Here is a 19,645-nt window from a genome sequence, read left to right on the forward strand (position 1 = left end):
TTCCTCATACGATTATCTGGAGGCAGTTGCAAAAGCAACAGTTATATGCTTGTCATTTGCAACGTGTACAGGACTGCCACAGCAGATTACACTGCACACTTCAGTCATACGGCTCACGGTACTTTGATCAAAAGTTTCCTGGTCAATACACAGTCGGAGATGGCCCCGCTGCTTGACCTCCATGCTCATCTAATCTGAAACCTATTCATTTCTATTTGTGGGGCCACTTTTATGTTTATTTGTCACTGGTACCTGTAATCCCTTCAGAATCGAACCACAAACTGGTTGTGAGGAACTGCACAATACTTCAGGAATTTAGGATCATTGTTGCAGGCCCATGAGACATCGGTGGAGAACAGAACTGGAAATTTTGAACATTTTCTTTGAAAGCACCTCGGTATGTGTGGAATAAAACTGTTTCAATGACTATCTCTGTTGGGAAAGCCATAACTCTGAAACCAATCATTTCCAGGCAGACGATATAATGAACTTTTTTTTGTACATATGTGGGGTACATACCTGAATTTAGGACCTCTGTTTTTTAAACACTTTATAGATGAAGGGGGTCAAAATTTAACGGTGCAAACAGGTATGAAGTGAGCAAAACAACAAGAAATCTCAAATGAGTAAAGTCACCTATTGATTAGAAGATGAAAGTATCCAACAATGTTAGCAACATCATATGACATTCTGTACTAAAAATCTACTCGAAAATATTTTCTAGGACCTCTGAGAAGATTCAGTGTAAACATTATTAAAGTAAAGACTGAAAACGAGTATGAAGAGTAGGAAATGAATATATGTTGGCTACACACTACATTTCGACAATTAATATGATAGATGGCACAACAAAAGAGAGAAAACTGCACAAGCATTCGAAGATTTACTGAAATGATTGTATAGTTAGAGAGATTAATCAGAGACAAATATTGGTAGCAATAAAAATTATAACACTGCAGAGGTAATACCCGATGAGATGTACAAATCCATTGAAACTGTGGTGAAAGGAAAGGTACCAGGATATTGTGTTTGAGTAGTTTCGAATAAGGTATAGTTCTGTTCAACAATGAAGATACACGATTCTGTCGTAATAGTATGTTCCATGCGTGTCTGTGTTCACCGTGTAAGGAGGGATTTACTTTACATTCCTTACATGGTAGCAGTCTGTGGTTGTAAACTAAAAGAAGACTGTTATTCGAAAAGAGTGCTTTTCAAAATTGGGTATGGCTGACATTAAGATACTAGTGTTGGGAATTTAAAACGGCGAATGGAAATGTATCCGAAAATGAAGAAGTGCTGTACAGTGGCTTCAAGAACAGAAACGAACAATTGATGCGAAGAGAATATGACCACAGTGAGCTTCATATATGGAGCAATTTTGAACAAGTAACTGTAATTTGTGAGTGATAAGGAAACTGCTTTTGAGACAACGGAAACGTTCTATGAATTATACTCCAGTGAAATGACAGCTCCGCAGACTGTGCGCCAAAACAAACAGGACAAACTAAGGCTATAGTGACACAGCAACATTCTTCAGTATTCTTGAAAAAAATAGCTGCACGTGTTGCACCGTGGCGCCCTCACATTTACGTGGGCCAGGAGGCGGGCGCCGCCACGGCTTACGGTGCAGAGACCTCTAGTAGCCTCCGACGTCCGTGCCGTCTGGCGCGGTCTCTAGACCCTGACGAACCCCTCTCCTTTCCTTGGAGCTGTGAGGGAGGGAACGGGACATTTGGGCCAGGTCTCAGAAGACAACCCCTGCCCTCTTTGCCCCCGACCCTTCTCTCAGGCCCTTATGAAAAAAATCCCGCGGCGCGCCGTACTAGATATTGGATGGTCGACGCGTTCGCATGCTCACTCTCTCGTCACCTCTTGCGGCGAGTTGGGGCCTCAGCGATCGTAGACGGACCACACCTTCCTCTGCAGACAATGACATTATGATCCTTTCATCTGTTTTCATTTTAAAACCTCCAGCTCCTTTCTTATTCAATGTACCTTATATGTACAATAAAGTCTAAGTTATTCGGGCTAAGCCGGCAGTTGTGGCCGAGTGGTTCTAGGCGCTTCAGTCCGGAACCACGCTGCTGCTACGGCCGCAGGTTCGAATCCTGCCTCGGGCGCGGATGTGTGTGATGTCCTTAGATTAGTTAGGTTTAAGTAATTCTAAGTCTAGGGGACTGATCACCTAAAATGTTAAGTCCCATTGTGCTCAGAGCCATTTATTCGGGCTAATATGAACCCAAGGCTGTATGATAGCCGAAATATACGAATAATCCAAAAATATGCATGTTTTAGAAGACACTGTTATTCATATGGGCAGTCAAACGAAAACCGAACACCTGGCACAACGGGACCATAGAATGGTTCAGTTCAAAAGCAATCTCTACACGCATTAAGACATTTATCCCACTGGGAGACGACACGATCAATTCCTGTTTCGTGGAACGCGGTGGGCATCTGACAGATCCACAACCGTACCCTCTCTCGCGTTTCCTCGTCCGACTGAAACCGACGTCCATGCGTCTCTTTCTTCAGGTCGCCAAAGATGTGACAATTATGTTGTGAAACATCTCGGCTGTACTGAGAATGTTGCACTGTTTCCCAATCAAATCGTTGAAGCGTAGCCTTCATCCAACTGGCAATGTTGGGGTGGGCGTTATTGTACATCAGAATGACTCCGACCGACGGTATTCCTGGGCATTATGACTTACGGTACATCGCAGTTTTTGCAAATTGTCTTCATAATGCTGTGCATTGATTATGACTCCACGAAAGAGGAACTCTATGAGCAGAGGGCCCCTGCATTCGAGGAAGGTCATCATTACCTTACCGAAACTTCTGTGAACAGCTTTGGATTTCCTGGGAGGGGAAAGATGTGGGACGTTTCCATTGTTCACTCTGCAGTTTGCTCTTCTGCTGTCGGAATGCCGTCAGGCGGAATAATACTGTTGCGCGGTAACACCCACCCCCACACTGCCAATCTGACGAAGGCTATGCTTCAGCGATTCGGTTGGGAAACACTGTAACAACCTCCGCACAGCCTGGGGCATAAATGTCTTAATGCGTGCGATGATTACTTTTGAATGGAACCATTCCATGGTTCTATTGTGCGGGTGTTCAGGTTTCAATTGACTGCCCCTCATACTTTATTTAGAGACCACACAAAATGCAGTATTTGTAAACCCGCTATTACTTACATGTTATTCATTGCAAACTGAAAAATTATGAACCAAATTACCCTTTTTCAACACTCGTTCAATTCACTTTCGGGAAATGCTTATCCAATTTGTTTTCCTTTTTTTCCCACTCATTTTTTTGATGACTACGATTCTCTTTTTACATAGAGTTAAACAAAAAGGTACTGTCAAACGAATTTCTGCTCTGCATGATATAATAACAGATCGACGTATTTCAGTGCTTCTGTGTGTGTGTGTGTGTGTGTGTGTGTGTGTGTTTAAAAAAATGGCTCTGAGCACTATGGGACTTAACTGCTGTGGTCATCAGTCCCCTAGAACTTAGAACTACTTAAACCTAACTAACCTAAGGACATCACACACATCCATGCCCGAGGCAGAATTCGAACCTGCGGCCGTAGCGGTCACGCGGCTCCAGACTGTAGCGCCTAGAACCGCACGTGTGTGTGTGTGTTCAAATCACACTTCATAGGCGTCGCTGTTTAATAACTCGCGGGTGTTTTCGACACCTGCGCGGTCATAACTAGAAATTAGCCTCACAAGACGCGGTCATAACTAGAAATTTGCCTCACAAGAGCGGTAGCGTCACATTCCCCGCTACTGTGATCTTCAAGGCCACTTCCAGTGGAGAATAAAATAATTTTATTCTGTGAGAAAGCTACCATTATCTTCATTTTGTCTATTTTTTATTGTTCCGTAGTTGCTTCTATATTCTTGGAGAAGTGGTTCATTTAAAGCAGCTCAAAGGAAGGCAGCTTGTATTGTCCCATACGTGTTCCACTTCTTCTTATTGTGACTAATTTCCAGTGGCCTGTAAAACACGTTTGTTTTACAAACTAGACCCTGCAATTGCGTTTTATAATAATTATTGCAGACATGTTGCTGTATTACGGTTTTTGGTATTCACTTGTTTTAGTTGAGGGCGAACTTTTGGTAGCACAGGTTTCGTAAGTTTAAATTACTATTTGTTTCTACATACGATTTGTTACCTTTATCTACCATATGTCTGCCTTTCTGGAATTGTACTTACTTGATCTGTCTACACGAGTATGTCCGGTTTTCGGCGTTTATCGGACACCTTTAAATTGAACACCGCACTTTTACTTTTCACTGAATGTTAGTTTTGAAGATTAAATTATTATTTAATTTGAAAATAATAAATAGCCATATCAATATAAGGAACCATAAGGAACATGGACTGATCATGTTAGCCATTAAAACGATCGCACACAGATGTAGAACGTTATCAGGCCAGATGACGATCTCGACGGCCACAAAAAGTCTGCGTGCGCGCCACGCACACACACACACACACACACACACACACACACACACACACACACACACACACAAACACAATACAATGAGATACCATATCACAACATAGTGACAATATGGAACACTACATACATTAAACAATCTAAAACAAAACGCAGAGAATAGCGAAAGTGAAATGTTCACTAAAAATTTGTTTGGAAATGCCGAAATTCGGACATCCTGAAGTATACCACCCAACAAAGTACAACTTCAATTTGACATATGGACTAATAAGATCACAAATCGTAAGTAGAAACGAATATCGGTACTAAACTTCTCATTGAATAACAGAGAAACAAAAATGTAATGTAGTAACATATCTGCAGCAATTGTTACGTAACACAGTAATTAGGCCTACATACATTAAGCAAACATGTTTTACAGGTCACTAAAGATGCTTCACATATAATTAAAAAGTAAAACGCATATGCCACAATACAAATAGCCTTTTATTTGGTTGCATTAGACGAATCACACCTCCAAGAATATTGTTAACTTCTTCACGTTGTTCAAAGCCTTACAAATATCGTGGTTTGCATCGAGCACATTCACGGATTTCCAGAAAATGACAATAGCTGAACCTTGTTGCTAATCTGTGGTCAGTATGTTGCAAAAAATATTTGAAGAGGGAATGGGAAAGAATAGAAAAGTACTTCAGGGATGTCTGACAGTGTGACTGGAGCCCGCAAAGTACTTCGGCTGTATATCAGGAGTAACAAGCAGAGTAGCGTATTCTGATGGAGAACATTCGTTCTTATTAGAATAGGCTTTTTCTTATTTTTCCAAAAATCGCCGAATTATATGAGGATAATCCGCAGCCTGGTGGCTTACTGCATTTGTATTTATGCAAACAACTACCCGTATTTTTTACGATATTTACGTTTGTGTTCAAAGTGGTTATTCGTATTGTTGGTAGAAATGTGATGGAAAACTGGCGTTGTACTATTGCTTGCTCTGGAGCAGCCGTTCTCAAATGCTTTTGGCAATGGAGCCCTTTCGAAACACTAAATATTTTGCGAAACCCTACGAAAAGAAAAACTTTGTTTTATGTCCAGTTTTTAATTATAATTATTGAATGAAAATCAAATCATGCAAAATTAGGTACACTGTACACTACTGACTTCTGCAACAATACACAAAACGATACACATTAGTGCAATACAAAAAATAGCACTGTATAGACTTCTGTGTAAATTGAAAAGTTGTTTCCACTGAATGAGAGGTATGAAGTTTTTTTGTTCATTTTTGACCAGCTGTTTAACACCGGTACTGACGGAAGAGAGTTGAAGACAGAATGCCCTTTTACACAAGTTTTTTGGGAACGGTAGAACAGTCAGAGCATGTGTGGCAAGTTGTGAATATTGATCATGAATCCTGTGCAAAAATCATGAAGTGATATTGTTTCGAACAGTGGTTCTGTGCTTGAATCTGATATCATTTCTAAAAAACAGAGATTTATCGGTTGCGTTTGACGTCTTTTCTGGCTCCCGAAAATTTGGTAGAAAATGATTCTGAGCCCATGAATTCATTTTCATGATGCGCGCATATCATAGAGACACCGGACCAATTCTTCAAATGTTTGATTTCGTAATCTGTCTCGCCAACTAACACATTCGGTGTTAAACTTCCTAATTCCCTCTTGCTAACGCAAACAATCAAAAAATCTAGGTTTTTAGGCGATTATTTTGTTATTAGTACTGAAAACTGCTGTCTGTTTTCCTTGTAAAGAATTAGTTAGTTTCATGTTCCATGAATAATTTGCACTATAAATCATAATGAAGGGAAATGAGTTATTTTATTTTCACGTCACAGATTAAAGACAGATTTAATTCACAATTTTTTTCTGCATCTATCTACCAAACACTAGTCTGAACAATCATGTCACATCGCATCGCTCAAATTATCTTTTAATGTAAAAAAATATCAATCACAAAATTTTGTAATTCAGCTCCTAGTACGAATAAGCTTGTTGAGGTCTTACACTGAGGTAACCGTATAATCACAACACGGATCAATAGTGCTTTATGTCTGCTCCCATAACCTCCATACAATACTGAGAACATTTGGCCCAAAAACTGCGTGGTTTATTTTTACTACTTTGTCCAGAACCAGTTTTAGATTTACTGGCATCTTCTTTATCACGAATGTTTGTCTCTGCAGGATACAATTGCTGGAACTACAGTTTGGCGCTTCACTTTTTACTAGTGATATCACTCCTGCTGGTTTACCAATCCTTGCCTTGGGACCCATCAGTACAGATACCGATAGAGTCGTTCGTCGAGATGGTACATTCGAAAAAAATTGATAATCATGTTTAAAATTTATTTACTGGTAGTCTGGTCGTAGTTAGCAACAAGGTACACATTAGCAAGTCTTCTTAGAGTGAATGTTTAAATGGTTATCGTACAGTTATCAGCAAGACGGCCAGACCAGCAACATTAATCAACTCATCAATTTGCAAGACGAATTTGTTGTGTTGAAGGCGACTGATTATTTCTAGCCTGATATAGCCTGAGAGACCGTAATTTCTATAGGGAAAAGTGTCGTTCGAAGGTGGCACTGTAGGAAGTTAGGGCGCAGCCCCGAATCCTCCCGAAACCAGGTAGGTAAGCAGGTAAACAGGACGGAGTCCTCCCCATCTCACACATTGTATGTTGTATTACAGACAATAATATAATTATCTCTGCCATGTCCCTTATCTCTTTTGCCTACCCCTCCAAAGTTTTAAACAAAAAGTATTGATTCACTTATGCACGCTTTGCGCGTCACTGAGCGGGATTTAGTCGCTGGCGCTGTGCTTGTGGGCTTGGGAGGATCCGGTGCCATTTTTCTGACCGCGGGAGTATTCGGGGCTGCGCCCGAAAGTTCTTTGCAGATTTTTCATCGAGCGTACATTCTGCTATACCTGCTACACATGATTTCATTACATTCTCAGTGATAGTGTACGCTTCGCCAGCTTGTGGAGTGCGATAGCTGACCAAATACGAAGCCTCCGTGGCTTTCTCATCCAAGTCCTAACATTCGCATTTTAACAGGTAACATGGCACTACTCGGAAGTAGCTTGCTAAATAACAGGCAGAGAGGTGAGACGTTGAATCGACAAATCCGAGACTAATGTAAGATTCTCATTCTATCTTTTTTTTATCTTTAGCGAGTCGTAAGATATCCTATTGTTTGAAAGCATGGAGCTTGAAATCGTTGCATCACCTTCTTGAATCTCGTACTCTGACTGGAATTCTTTGAAACTGATGCCACATCTTCCGGGCAAACCACCTTTGAACTTTGGATGCAAGTTTTCCTTGCAACACCTTTAAGCCAATGCTCGATTCTATCTTTTAAAACCGATATTTATATTTTATTGTTTTACAGACATGAAATAACATCGCCACACCACACTGTATTTTATAACTGTAGTGAATAACGAACACGCATCCAACATATTGCGGTCCCAAAGTGGTGTGCGGGCTTCCTGTGCTGAATTGGACTGCATGTTGCAATCGTATACTGAAATGGGAACTGCGCTCTGTGTTGCGCGGCACGGGTTTATATTATCCCCGGAGGTGATGCATAGAGAGCCAAGCGACGATATCCTTCGAGGCCATTCAAGGTGGTTGTGGATGAGTCAGCCGGAGACTGGAGAGAGTATAGTGGAATGTTCGAGACCTTTGTAGATGACACGGCTTGCAGAGAGAGAGAGAGAGAGAGAGAGAGAGAGAGAGAGCGTTAGCACAGCCGCTGTACGTATGTACGAGGGGCGTTCAGAAAGTAAGCTCCGATCGGTCGCGAAATGGAAACGACTATGAAAATCCGATAAAGCTTTGTACAGATGTGTTGGGTAGTGTCTCTAGTATAACCCCAGTTAGCATCACGTCGCTCTTCTCATTTCTGAGCTCGCAGTGAGTGCGTAAAGATGTCTAGAAAATAGTGTCTGCCGCCAAGTACGAGGGCCTGGTGAGAAATTTCGCCTGAAGCTATGCAGCTAACATTACATAACTGTCGTGCTGTTTCTTCTTCGAGACAATTCTCAGCCGCATTCTGCAGGGGCAATGAAGATGCTCCTGCATCGTTTTCAAATGGAAATGTTAGATTACCCACAATACAGTCCGCAATTGTCTCCCCCTGAGTTTCATCTCTGGTCACATGAACCGCTGTCTTTGAAGACAACATTTTGACACAGACAACGAGGTGTAGGCCAGCGTGGAGAATTGGCGGAAAGCACTGGCGGCTGCCTTCTATGATGAGGCTATTGAAAAGTTGGTACAACGCTATGACAAAAGTCTAAGTCAGAACGGCGACTACGTAGAGAAGTAGCTGAAAGGTGTAGCTAATTGTTACAAGTAAAACATTTCTGATGTTCACTGTGGTTTCAATTTGGCAATCAATCGGAGCTTACTTTCTGAACAGGCCTCGTACGTATGTATAGTGACAAGTATCTAGTCGCTACATACGTACTCGAGCAAGCTAAGTTCTTTCCTTCAAAGCATTTAGTGGCATTATTGTAGATTTATTATTCTGTATGTCGCCTCATTTTTGGCTATTTTTGGCTACTAACAAGGGAACCTCCCCATCGCACCCCCCTCAGATTTAGTTATAAGTTGGCACAGTTGATAGGCCTTGAAAAACTGAACACAGATCAATCGAGAAAACAAGAAGAAGTTGTGTGGAACTATGAAAAAAATAAGCAAAATATACAAACTGAGTAGTCCATGCGCAAGATAGGCAACATCAAGTAGACTGTGGGCTCAGTAGCGCCTTGGTCCCGTGGTTAGCGTGAGCAACTGCGGAACAAGAGGTCCTTGGTTCTAGTCTTCCCTCGAGTGAAAAGTTTAATTTCTTTATTTTTGCAAAGTTATGATCTGTCCGTTCGTTCATTGACGTCTCTGTTCACTGTAATAAGCAAAACCGCGCGATTAGTAGCCGAAAGGACGTGCCTCTCCAATGGGAACCGAAAACATTTGATCGCAAGGTCATAGGTCAACCGATTCCTCCACGGGAAAACATGTCTGATATATTTTATACGACACTGGTGACGGCATATGCGTCACATGACAGGAATATGTTGTCGACCCACCTAACTTGTACCCTTGGCGAATGGGTAAAAAGATTCTTCTACCTTGCCCGATTTAGGTTTTCTTGTGGATGTGATAATCAATCCCAAAAAGTGATGAAAACATAAGAGTTTGTCACATAAACTGCAACAAATGAATGCAACAGTCGCACAGTTTTCCCTGTGCTCTGTCAAAACATAAGTTTTTAACTTCTTCAAATTTTTCAGTGTGTAGACCGTCAAATCCTGCATATGTCCAAGCAAATCTGAACATGTTCTGGAATTTTGGAGAGCGAAGTTGATTATGTGTGAGTGCCTGTACTTTCATAATTGTCTGAAAATAATAAATTAAACTTTTTACTCGAGGGAAGACTTAAACCAAGGACCTCTCGTTCCGCAGCTGCACACGCTAACCACGGGACCACGGCGCTCTTAGGTTCACACTGACCTTGATTTTGCCTATCTTCCACATGAACTACCCGGTTTGTATATTTTGCTCATTTTTTCATAGTTCCACACAACTTCTTCCTGTTTTCTCGATTGATCTGTATTCAGTTTTTCAAGGCCTATCCACTGCGCCAACTTATAACTAAATCTGAGAGGGGTGCGATGGGGAGGTTCCCCTGTAAGCATTGAGAGAAGCGCTGCCGATGCCTTGCGGAGCCGCCGGTCTCCGCGGAGCACATTGTGACCAGCGCTACTTTAGAGCTTACCGGTTTGCAGCAGCCCCCTGTGGCAGCACTGCCGTTGTGACCTTCCGTCTTTAAGGGGACGACAGTTGTGAGACATTTTTTTTCTAGCCGATGGGCAGTGAGAGCATCGCACATGTAGACTGGCGTCGAGTTGCCACTCAGCCGCTGCGCCTCGTAGAACTCTTCCAGCGTCGTGAACAGCTGCGGTAGCCACAGCCGCACCGTGTTCAGGCTGCAACACGGCCGTCGCTAAGTTGCTACAGAATAAAGTTGTCAGCGAAATGCCGAAAAACTCGCAGAACAGTATGATTTCACTTTGGATTCTTGTAGTACTAGAGTCATTCAAGCATAAATCGGGATGTCTTAACACGTCTTTATTGATGAGATGTACCAGTACAAGTAGGGAGCCTTTTTTTCCTTCACTGCTGGACAATTGCCAAGGAAAAGAGACACTGTTGGACAGGAATAATCAGAGGATATGTGGACGACGTGAAAAACAGCACACACGTAAAACAGGTAAAGTGTGTGATGTAACAAAATAAAAGTGATGTTCTTATTCAATGGAAAAGTTGGAATTTAAGATTTCGCTTACTGTTTTATCAATCACAATTGGTGTAAGAATCATGGATTGACCATTGTCATAAAATATTGCATTATGAAATGTGAATAGTCCTTACTTGCAGTGTCGCGTGGCTTGAAGCAGTCACAGCTAGCGTGCTATTGATTAAGAAATTTCATTTTCGTCTTTCTAATTACTTCATTATCGTAGATACGATCGTACCCGGTCGTGAAGTTATTGTTATGACAAAACAATTTCCTAAGGGACCAGAAAGTTCTTAGGGGCGCAAAAACAACTGTAACATCACACAAAAGGGAAATTCAGTATTAAAGCTGATGCAAGGAGACGATAAAACGGTGTTCTTTTTGTCAATGTAACACGCACATTGGACTGCTGATCTTGGTTTCTGTAATCTTAGCAAAATGCATAATTAAAATGAAAATAATACTGAGGAGATGATAGGAATGAGCACTGCTAAATGATTCAGTATTTCCAGAACAAATATTTGTTATAACTAAAACATATATCGTACCTTATGCTTAGTACTACAATGACGGTAGATTTTTATGTCCGTTTCATGTCCATTGAGCGCTCTTTTATATAGCCATTGTCCTCTTGAGTCGCCCGTGTGTCGTCACAATAAGTTATGACAGTTCTTCTTTTTACACTTCACTCAAACTTAGACGGAACACGTTTTTATACATTTAGTAAAAAATTAGATCAGACCGCCACAGATCTGCGTCCGTCTTACTTAAGGAAAACAGTACAAATGTCAAGCGCTCAGGGCTTCATTTGTTCTCCAGCGAACAAAATAGTGAAGGATCGCATATCGATCCGTATTCTTCTGTTTATATTGCCGTCGAAAGACAACGAATTACATTATTTAGTATATTCCACCGTCGCTATGCGACATCTTGTTATACATTAATCATTCTTTATAAACAAGTATTTGCCTTCTGGCTGAAAGTGTTAACTATTTGCTGTTTTAATGAAGCCAAAAATAGCGAATATCAAAACTGGTATATTTATAACGAAAAATGGTATAGATTTCACCAATGGAAAAGCAGGCTAACAGACAAAAATAACGTGTGTGTTTCACATAGGTCATATTTCCGACATAAATGTCGATAACGGACTCTCAGTGAGGATGTATACCCTCTTCGACCACTGAAGCACATTTTACACCTGTTATTCATGCTGGTTACCAACCTGTTTAGGAATCCTTGGGAGGGGGGGGGGGGGGGGATAGGGATATTGTCCCACTCCTCTCTCAAGGACATTTTCCAGTTCTTGTACAGTTCTGGGAGTGGATTTTCTTTGAGAAACTGGTCTGCCCAGAGCATTCCAGGCATGCTCCATAGGGTTTGGGACCACGGAATATGCAGGCCATTCCATACGTTCGATACCTTCCTTTCTCAGTCTGTCTGACACCTCAGCTGCCCTATGTAGACGGACAATGTCGTCCATAAACAGAAAGTCGTGACCTGCCGCGTCCCTAAACAGGCGGACATGATCCGGAATATTCTCCCTGCAATATCGTGTGCTGTAACGGTATGCAAAGCTATGCAGCGGTATTCGGGCATTGTGCATAATGTGCCTGCCTTCACCATAATGCCTAGGTCATACCTATGACGTTCGTAAATATTCTGTAGTGTGTAACGTGTTGTGCTCTCTCTCGACACTAATTGCTTGCCAGAAACACTTGTCACAGAAAAGCGGGATCCGTCGGAGATAACCACTCTGGACCACCGTTGCTGGCCCCGACCAACATCCTGCCTACGCCGACGAACTCTGTCTTGACGAATGCGAGGTTGAACTGTGATGCATTTAAGTTGCTACCGAGCATACAAACTAGCATAATTTAATTGCCGCGAAATGGTTCTGGCAGAAACACGTGTACCGGTAGCGGCTGTAAGGTCTGCAGTAATCTGTCTAGGAGTGAAATGTCTGTTCCTTTTAGGCACTAGGGCTACGTATCGATAATCTTGCATGTGGTGGACCGTCTACAGATCATCGGCACTCTTTCGCATCGCGTTTCCACATCAGCGCTCTTTTTTAGTAGCGAGATGACACTTCTGGACACACCATTACTGTGGCCACAGTAGTGATACTGTGCCGCTCGTCCACTATCGGAACCTTTCAAACGACGCCATACCACATGGGTGTCGCACTAATCGTTTCCCAACAACCTCCGTCAAACACTGTACTGCACAAACTATAGAATGCATAAAGAGCGTTCGTACACAGGCATCACTGCATTTAGCATTTCCCGCCCTCTAGGTTGTAACCTCCCCCTCACTTATCGACCTTAATGACAGTGAAAAATTAAACCGCGTGTACCTAATGGAAATTTGGAAAAAAAGCAATCGTCACCGAAGTTAATCTGTCGGTAAAGATGGAGGAAAGGGTTACATCTTTATGAAAGGAAAAATGCCAATGAAACTGGTGGAAATTAATTTTGAAAAGGGGTAAAGTTAATAAAGAAAGTAAATGTGCGGCCGTTACGTTAACAATTAACTAGCGGTAATTAGCTATTTGAGATCTGGGGGAAATTACGGTCGCCAGTCCTATGGACAATTACTATAGTAACTGAAAAAGAAAGGTTATTACACATACACTCCTGGAAATGGAAAAAAGAACACATTGACACCGGTGTGTCAGACCCACCATACTTGCTCCGGACACTGCGAGAGGGCTGTACAAGCAATGATCACGCGCACGGCACAGCGGACACACCAGGAACCGCGGTGTTGGCCGTCGAATGGCGCTAGCTGCGCAGCATTTGTGCACCGCCGCCGTCAGTGTCAGCCAGTTTGCCGTGGCATACGGAGCTCCATCGCAGTCTTTAACACTGGTAGCATGCCGCGACAGCGTGGACGTGAACCGTATGTGCAGTTGACGGACTTTGAGCGAGGGCGTATAGTGGGCATGCGGGAGGCCGGGTGGACGTACCGCCGAATTGCTCAACACGTGGGGCGTGAGGTCTCCACAGTACATCGATGTTGTCGCCAGTGGTCGGCGGAAGGTGCACGTGCCCGTCGACCTGGGACCGGACCGCAGCGACGCACGGATGCACGCCAAGACCGTAGGATCCTACGCAGTGCCGTAGGGGACCGCACCGCCACTTCCCAGCAAATTAGGGACACTGTTGCTCCTGGGGTATCGGCGAGGACCATTCGCAACCGTCTCCATGAAGCTGGGCTACGGTCCCGCACACCGTTAGGCCGTCTTCCGCTCACGCCCCAACATCGTGCAGCCCGCCTCCAGTGGTATCGCGACAGGCGTGAATGGAGGGACGAATGGAGACGTGTCGTCTTCAGCGATGAGAGTCGCTTCTGCCTTGGTGCCAATGATGGTCGTATGCGTGTTTGGCGCCGTGCAGGTGAGCGCCACAATCAGGACTGCATACGACCGAGGCACACAGGGCCAACACCCGGCATCATGGTGTGGGGAGCGATCTCCTACACTGGCCGTACACCACTGGTGATCGTCGAGGGGACACTGAATAGTGCACGGTACATCCAAACCGTCATCGAACCCATCGTTCTACCATTCCTAGACCGGCAAGGGAACTTGCTGTTCCAACAGGACAATGCACGTCCGCATGTATCCCGTGCCACCCAACGTGCTCTAGAAGGTGTAAGTCAACTACCCTGGCCAGCAAGATCTCCGGATCTGTCCCCCATTGAGCATGTTTGGGACTGAATGAAGCATCGTCTCACGCGGTCTGCACGTCCAGCACGAACGCTGGTCCAACTGAGGCGCCAGGTGGAAATGGCATGGCAAGCCGTTCCACAGGACTACATCCAGCATCTCTACGATCGTCTCCATGGGAGAATAGCAGCCTGCATTGCTGCGAAAGGTGGATATACACTGTACTAGTGCCGACATTGTGCATACTCTGTTGCCTGTGTCTATGTGCCTGTGGTTCTGTCAGTGTGATCATGTGATGTATCTGACCCCAGGAATGTGTCAATAAAGTTTCCCCTTCCTGGGACAATGAATTCACGGTGTTCTTATTTCAATTTCCAGGAGTGTATAATTAGCACTAGAAGCGTGGCAACTGAAGGTTGACACGTGTAGTGTGAAAACTGAAAGTTTGTCAGAAGTGATAAATTTCGCTACACTCTGACTTAATTTAGCAAAAGAATTAACAAAACCGGAAAATCGAAAGTTAATTTAGTGACTGAAGTTAATAGTGAGTTTTCTTTCTGAAGCACATCGAAATTCTGTAAAATACGGTTAGTCTTGGTCTACCTCAACAATCATTTCAAAAGCAACTTGAATCTACGCAATTTAGAAATTTAGAAATAAGAGATTTAACTTTGAACTTGAATTAAATGATTCTGAACAATTAACAATAGTAAAATTTAGTACGTACCAAGCTCAGCTGCAGTCACAGGTAAGCTAAAATACGGTAACAAAACTCGCACTCTTAATTTGTGCTTGTGTAATCTAAATATTGTAGCCAGCTATGAACACTTAAACTGAACTTTGAAATTAAAGCAGTGAAATCTAATGATGCTGGCGTTTGAATTCCAACGACACCCGGGCTCATTTCGGAAAAGGAAGGGACCCTGCTTGGCAATGCAATTGGGACAATGAGCAACAAAGGTTCATGCTAAGTTGCTGTAATTTTGTGATGCAACAATTTTAAAAGTTTGAAAAGCTGAGGTCTGCCATACAATTCTAAAACTTTACGTGCTTCCAGTCTTCCTTGTTGGCTGATTGGAGGTTTGAAGCCGTCGATCGAGAAGGTGGCGACAGTCACTCATTGTCGGCCGTCGCTGTTGCAGAAGCTGGATGTTGGCGTGCCTTCTTCTCGACACGGTCACCAGACGAAACGGGCTCTTGATGTGCGCCAGCTAATGCTTCCCGTCCGCGACACCATGTCAGAAACTATCATCGCAAGTCGAGCGCAATTACATGCTGCCAAACCCCGAAAGCGCACCACCCCAGCCAGACTCCCTCTCTGCCCGCGCTCCACGCGACAGAGTTAACACTACCAAAGATCCTAAACACTTTGGTTCTCCACACGACCTATCGATGTAATGGTTCGATAGCATAGTTTTCCCTAGGCCAGACCCAGCGTATAAATACAAATAAAATACACAAAACAAACCAATATAAATGCATAAACATATATATATATACAAACAGTAAAACAATTACAATATATATAAAGAGACAGAAATTTCATATCTTGAGGTAACAAAACAAGGGAAAAAAATTATAGTACAATAGATGGAAATAGGAGGATATGCATTTCCGGCGTTACAAGGTTTCCTTTTACTGTCACTGGTCGGGTGTTCGCAGCAATCGTCGGCTGTTGCGTAGCAATTGGCAGTTCTTCCGTAGCAAGTGTCAGTTGTTTCTTAGCAATTGTCAAGCAGTGTACGTTGTTCATGTTAACAGAAATATGTCTTCTCCATCTGATAGGAAGGTTTTTGTCCCTTCACGGAATAAACATTTTGGCTGCCCCCCTGTAGCGTGTACGGTTCGATCCCAGCGCTGTCTTCAAAAAGTTTCCCTCCCAATGGAAAACATTGTAAGTAGGCTGTTTAGGTTTTTTATATTGGTAACGCCACGTAGCGCTCTGTATGAAAATCACTGGCTGTGCTGTGTGGAGTCAGTGGCTGGTTGGCATTGTTGTAATACTCGCCATTGTAGTGTTGGGCAGCTGGATGTTAACAGCGCGTAGCGTTGCGCAGTTGGAGGTGAGCCGCCAGCAGTGGTGGATGTGGGGAGAGAAATGGCGGAGTTTTGAAATTTGTAAGACTGGATGTCATGAACTGCTATATATATTATGACTTTTGATGACTATTGAGGTAAATACATTGTTTGTTCTCTATTAAAATCTTTCATTTGCTAACTATGCCTATCAGTAGTTAGTGCCTTCCGTAGTTTGAATCTTTTATTTAGCTGGCATTAGTGGCTCTCGCTGTATTGCAGTAGTTCGAGTAACCAAGATTTTTGTGAGGTAAGTGATTTGTGAAACGTATAGGTTAATGTTAGTCAGGGCATTCTTTTGTAGGGATTTTTTAAAGTCAGATTGCGTTGCGCTAAAAATATTGTGTGTCAGTTTAAGCACAGTCTTATATAATTTTTCTAAGGGGACGTTTCAACATGCCAGACAGGTAATGATGGCTGACGACGGCTGATCACACCTGCTGCCAACGACAAATCCGACGTAGCTGGCGAGTCCACAGGTCACGGGCAGAACCAGCGAACCACAGGATGTCGAGTAAGGCCAGGGGTAAAGAAATTGAAAAATAACAAAAAACTATCTTCGCAAAAGGTAGGTGTATGTGAAAGCAGCAGGACTACACCAGTGTATTCGCTGACGTAACCATAGTCTGAGGACATGTGCGGGCATTCGTAGTGCTAAGAGAAATACTGATAATAATGATTGCACGCTTGGATTTCATGTCGTGTTGAAATAAGACGTTGTCGAAGTTTTGAGGATTTGTTGTTTTCTAGTTATCCAGTTTTACAGGAATCAGGCCACCTTCACAACTGAAACTAAAATACAGGACACCTGCCACTGGCGTCAGTCCTGGTTTTAAAGATGGCGTAAGAGTAACATAAAACATAATCTCGATAGTTTTGCTCATAAAACAGTAACAAAGTAAGACCACTGATATCTCCTGAGATGTAATGTAGCCATTATTATTATTATTATTATTACGAGTGCGTGCTGAAAATTAACGCCTCCAATTTTTTAATTCTGTTTTCAGTATTGGTTGAGACACCACATGTCATGATTTGTTACTCAGTCGACTTTCTTGCTTGGCTGACGCTTGTTGCACCCTCTGCCGCCAGAGGGCTACGAATTGTAGCGTGTAATGGTGGCGTTTGCAGTAATTATGTCGTCGTGTGAGAAGCAGCTCAGAAAACTGAAAGCACGAATTCGAACAGTTTGTCCATACATGGGACACCACTTCTCCTTCAGTATGACAATTCCAGACCACATAAGAGCGCTACATCTGCAAAACTCCGATACCTTGGGTCCATTGTCATGGATCGTCCTCCGTACAGTCCCAAGTTGGCCCCATCTGATTTTAATCTGCTTCTAGAACTTAAGGGACACCTTCGAGGACTTCACTCTGACAGCGATGAACGGTGCTAGTAGAGATGAGGTTGTGGCCCTGTCAACAGAGTCAAACGTTCTACAGTGACTGTAACAACAAACTAGTCTCTCTCTGGGAGAAATGTGTTCGCCGCCATCGTGACTATGTTGAGAAGCAAATATCTAGACACGAAGAATAAAGATGTGTCGTGTTAATGAAGTTTGTTTTATTTAAAAAGCTTCAAGAATTTTCACATAAAAGTTCAGATGCATTACTTTTCAGCACGCCGTCGTATCATTAACCTATTTGAATTATTAATTTATTATTTAAATTCATTTTTTAAACTTATTTGTGCTACATGTGGACTACGGTGGTTGTATTTCATATTTATTGTGGTCTTCTGCCACTTCTGGGGTCCTGGGTGAAATTTAGTACATTTTTCTTGTTGGTACCTTGAACTTTTCTATTCGCCCAGTACACCTTTATTTTTCTGCTGAACTGGTTAGCTTTCATTCCTCAGACCACTTCCTGGTCTCATTGTTGCTACGGTCCGCCCCCGGTATCTGAATGGTCAGCGCGACAGAATGTCAATCCTAAGGGCCCGGGTTCAATTCCCGGCTGGGTCGGAGATTTTCTCCGCTCAGGAACTGGGTGTTGTGTTTCATCCCCATCGACGCCCAAGTCGCCGAAGCGGAGTCAAATCGAAACACTTGCACCCGGCAAACGGTCTACACGACGGTAGGCTCTAGTTACACGACATTTCATTGTTGTTACCTTCCGTAACAGATGTTAGGAAGAGTCTAGTTTCAGTTGCTAAATGCTTGTCAATCCTGTTAGTTATTAAGTCTTGCCTCTGCGGTGTGCGGAACGGTTTTATTTATAAGTAAGAGCACAATATCCGCTTTTCTGCGTTTGTATTTGGCGATGTCTCTGTAAAAGCTGAATTCTCTCTGGCACTGGCCATTACAATGACCGACTTCGGAGCAAGGTATGGCAAGAATTATTCAGTGAATAATTTCTTGAAACTGATAGCGTTCATTTCCAGTTGGCAGTCATCGCTCTTTTTCTTACATCTGAATGCAAATTTTGTCTCAGGAACAGAACAAGAAACGCCAGCATGCAAAATAATTATCTGACAACTTTTTCCTGTGAGAACTTCAAAACGGCCAGTAGCCTCACTCATTTTCCAACAAGTTTTCCTGGAACGCTTCTGATTCAGCCATGTTTCATCAAGGTGTTATTGAACTGTTGTTGAACTACCTTCTTACCTTACACCTTGCATCTTTCTCAGAAATATGCCTCGTGCTGCAGCTATGTCACATTTTTTCGTTAAAAACTCTTGTATCATTACTTCTGAGAGTCCGCCCCCAGTAGCTGAGTGGTTAACCGGCACGGTAGCTCAGCGTAATCGGTCAGAGGGCTGCTTGCCCTCTGTAATAAAAAACTGAGTAAAGGAATCAACGATCAACTTGAACGGATGTCTTGTGATGTCCGCCCAGACCAAACGCAACGAACAATACCGAAAAAAATGAAAAAAAAGTGGTCAGCGTGACACAATTTCAATCATAAGGGCCCGGGTTCGATTCCCGGCTGGGTGGGAGAATTTCTCCACTCAGGGACTGGGTGTTATGTTGTTCTAATCATTATCATTTCATCCCCATCGACGCGCAAGTAGCCAAAGTGGCGTCAGATCGAAAGACTTGCACCGGCGAACGGTCTACCCGACAGAGGCCCTAGTCACAAGACCTTTTTTTAAAAAAATATTT

General features: G+C 43.0%; 1 protein-coding gene across 1 annotated transcript in view; it reads right to left on the bottom strand.

Annotated features, from left to right (window-relative positions):
- LOC126260363 (uncharacterized) overlaps positions 1-19,645 on the bottom strand; it is a 151,596-nt gene that overhangs the window by 36,145 nt on the left and 95,806 nt on the right. The window contains exon 8 of the mRNA XM_049957691.1: positions 10,272-10,482. Coding sequence (XP_049813648.1) covers positions 10,272-10,482 — 211 coding nt within the window. The remainder of the gene's footprint in view (positions 1-10,271; positions 10,483-19,645) is intronic.

Source organism: Schistocerca nitens, chromosome 5, assembly GCF_023898315.1.
Source record: "Schistocerca nitens isolate TAMUIC-IGC-003100 chromosome 5, iqSchNite1.1, whole genome shotgun sequence".
Lineage (NCBI taxonomy): Eukaryota > Metazoa > Arthropoda > Insecta > Orthoptera > Acrididae > Schistocerca > Schistocerca nitens.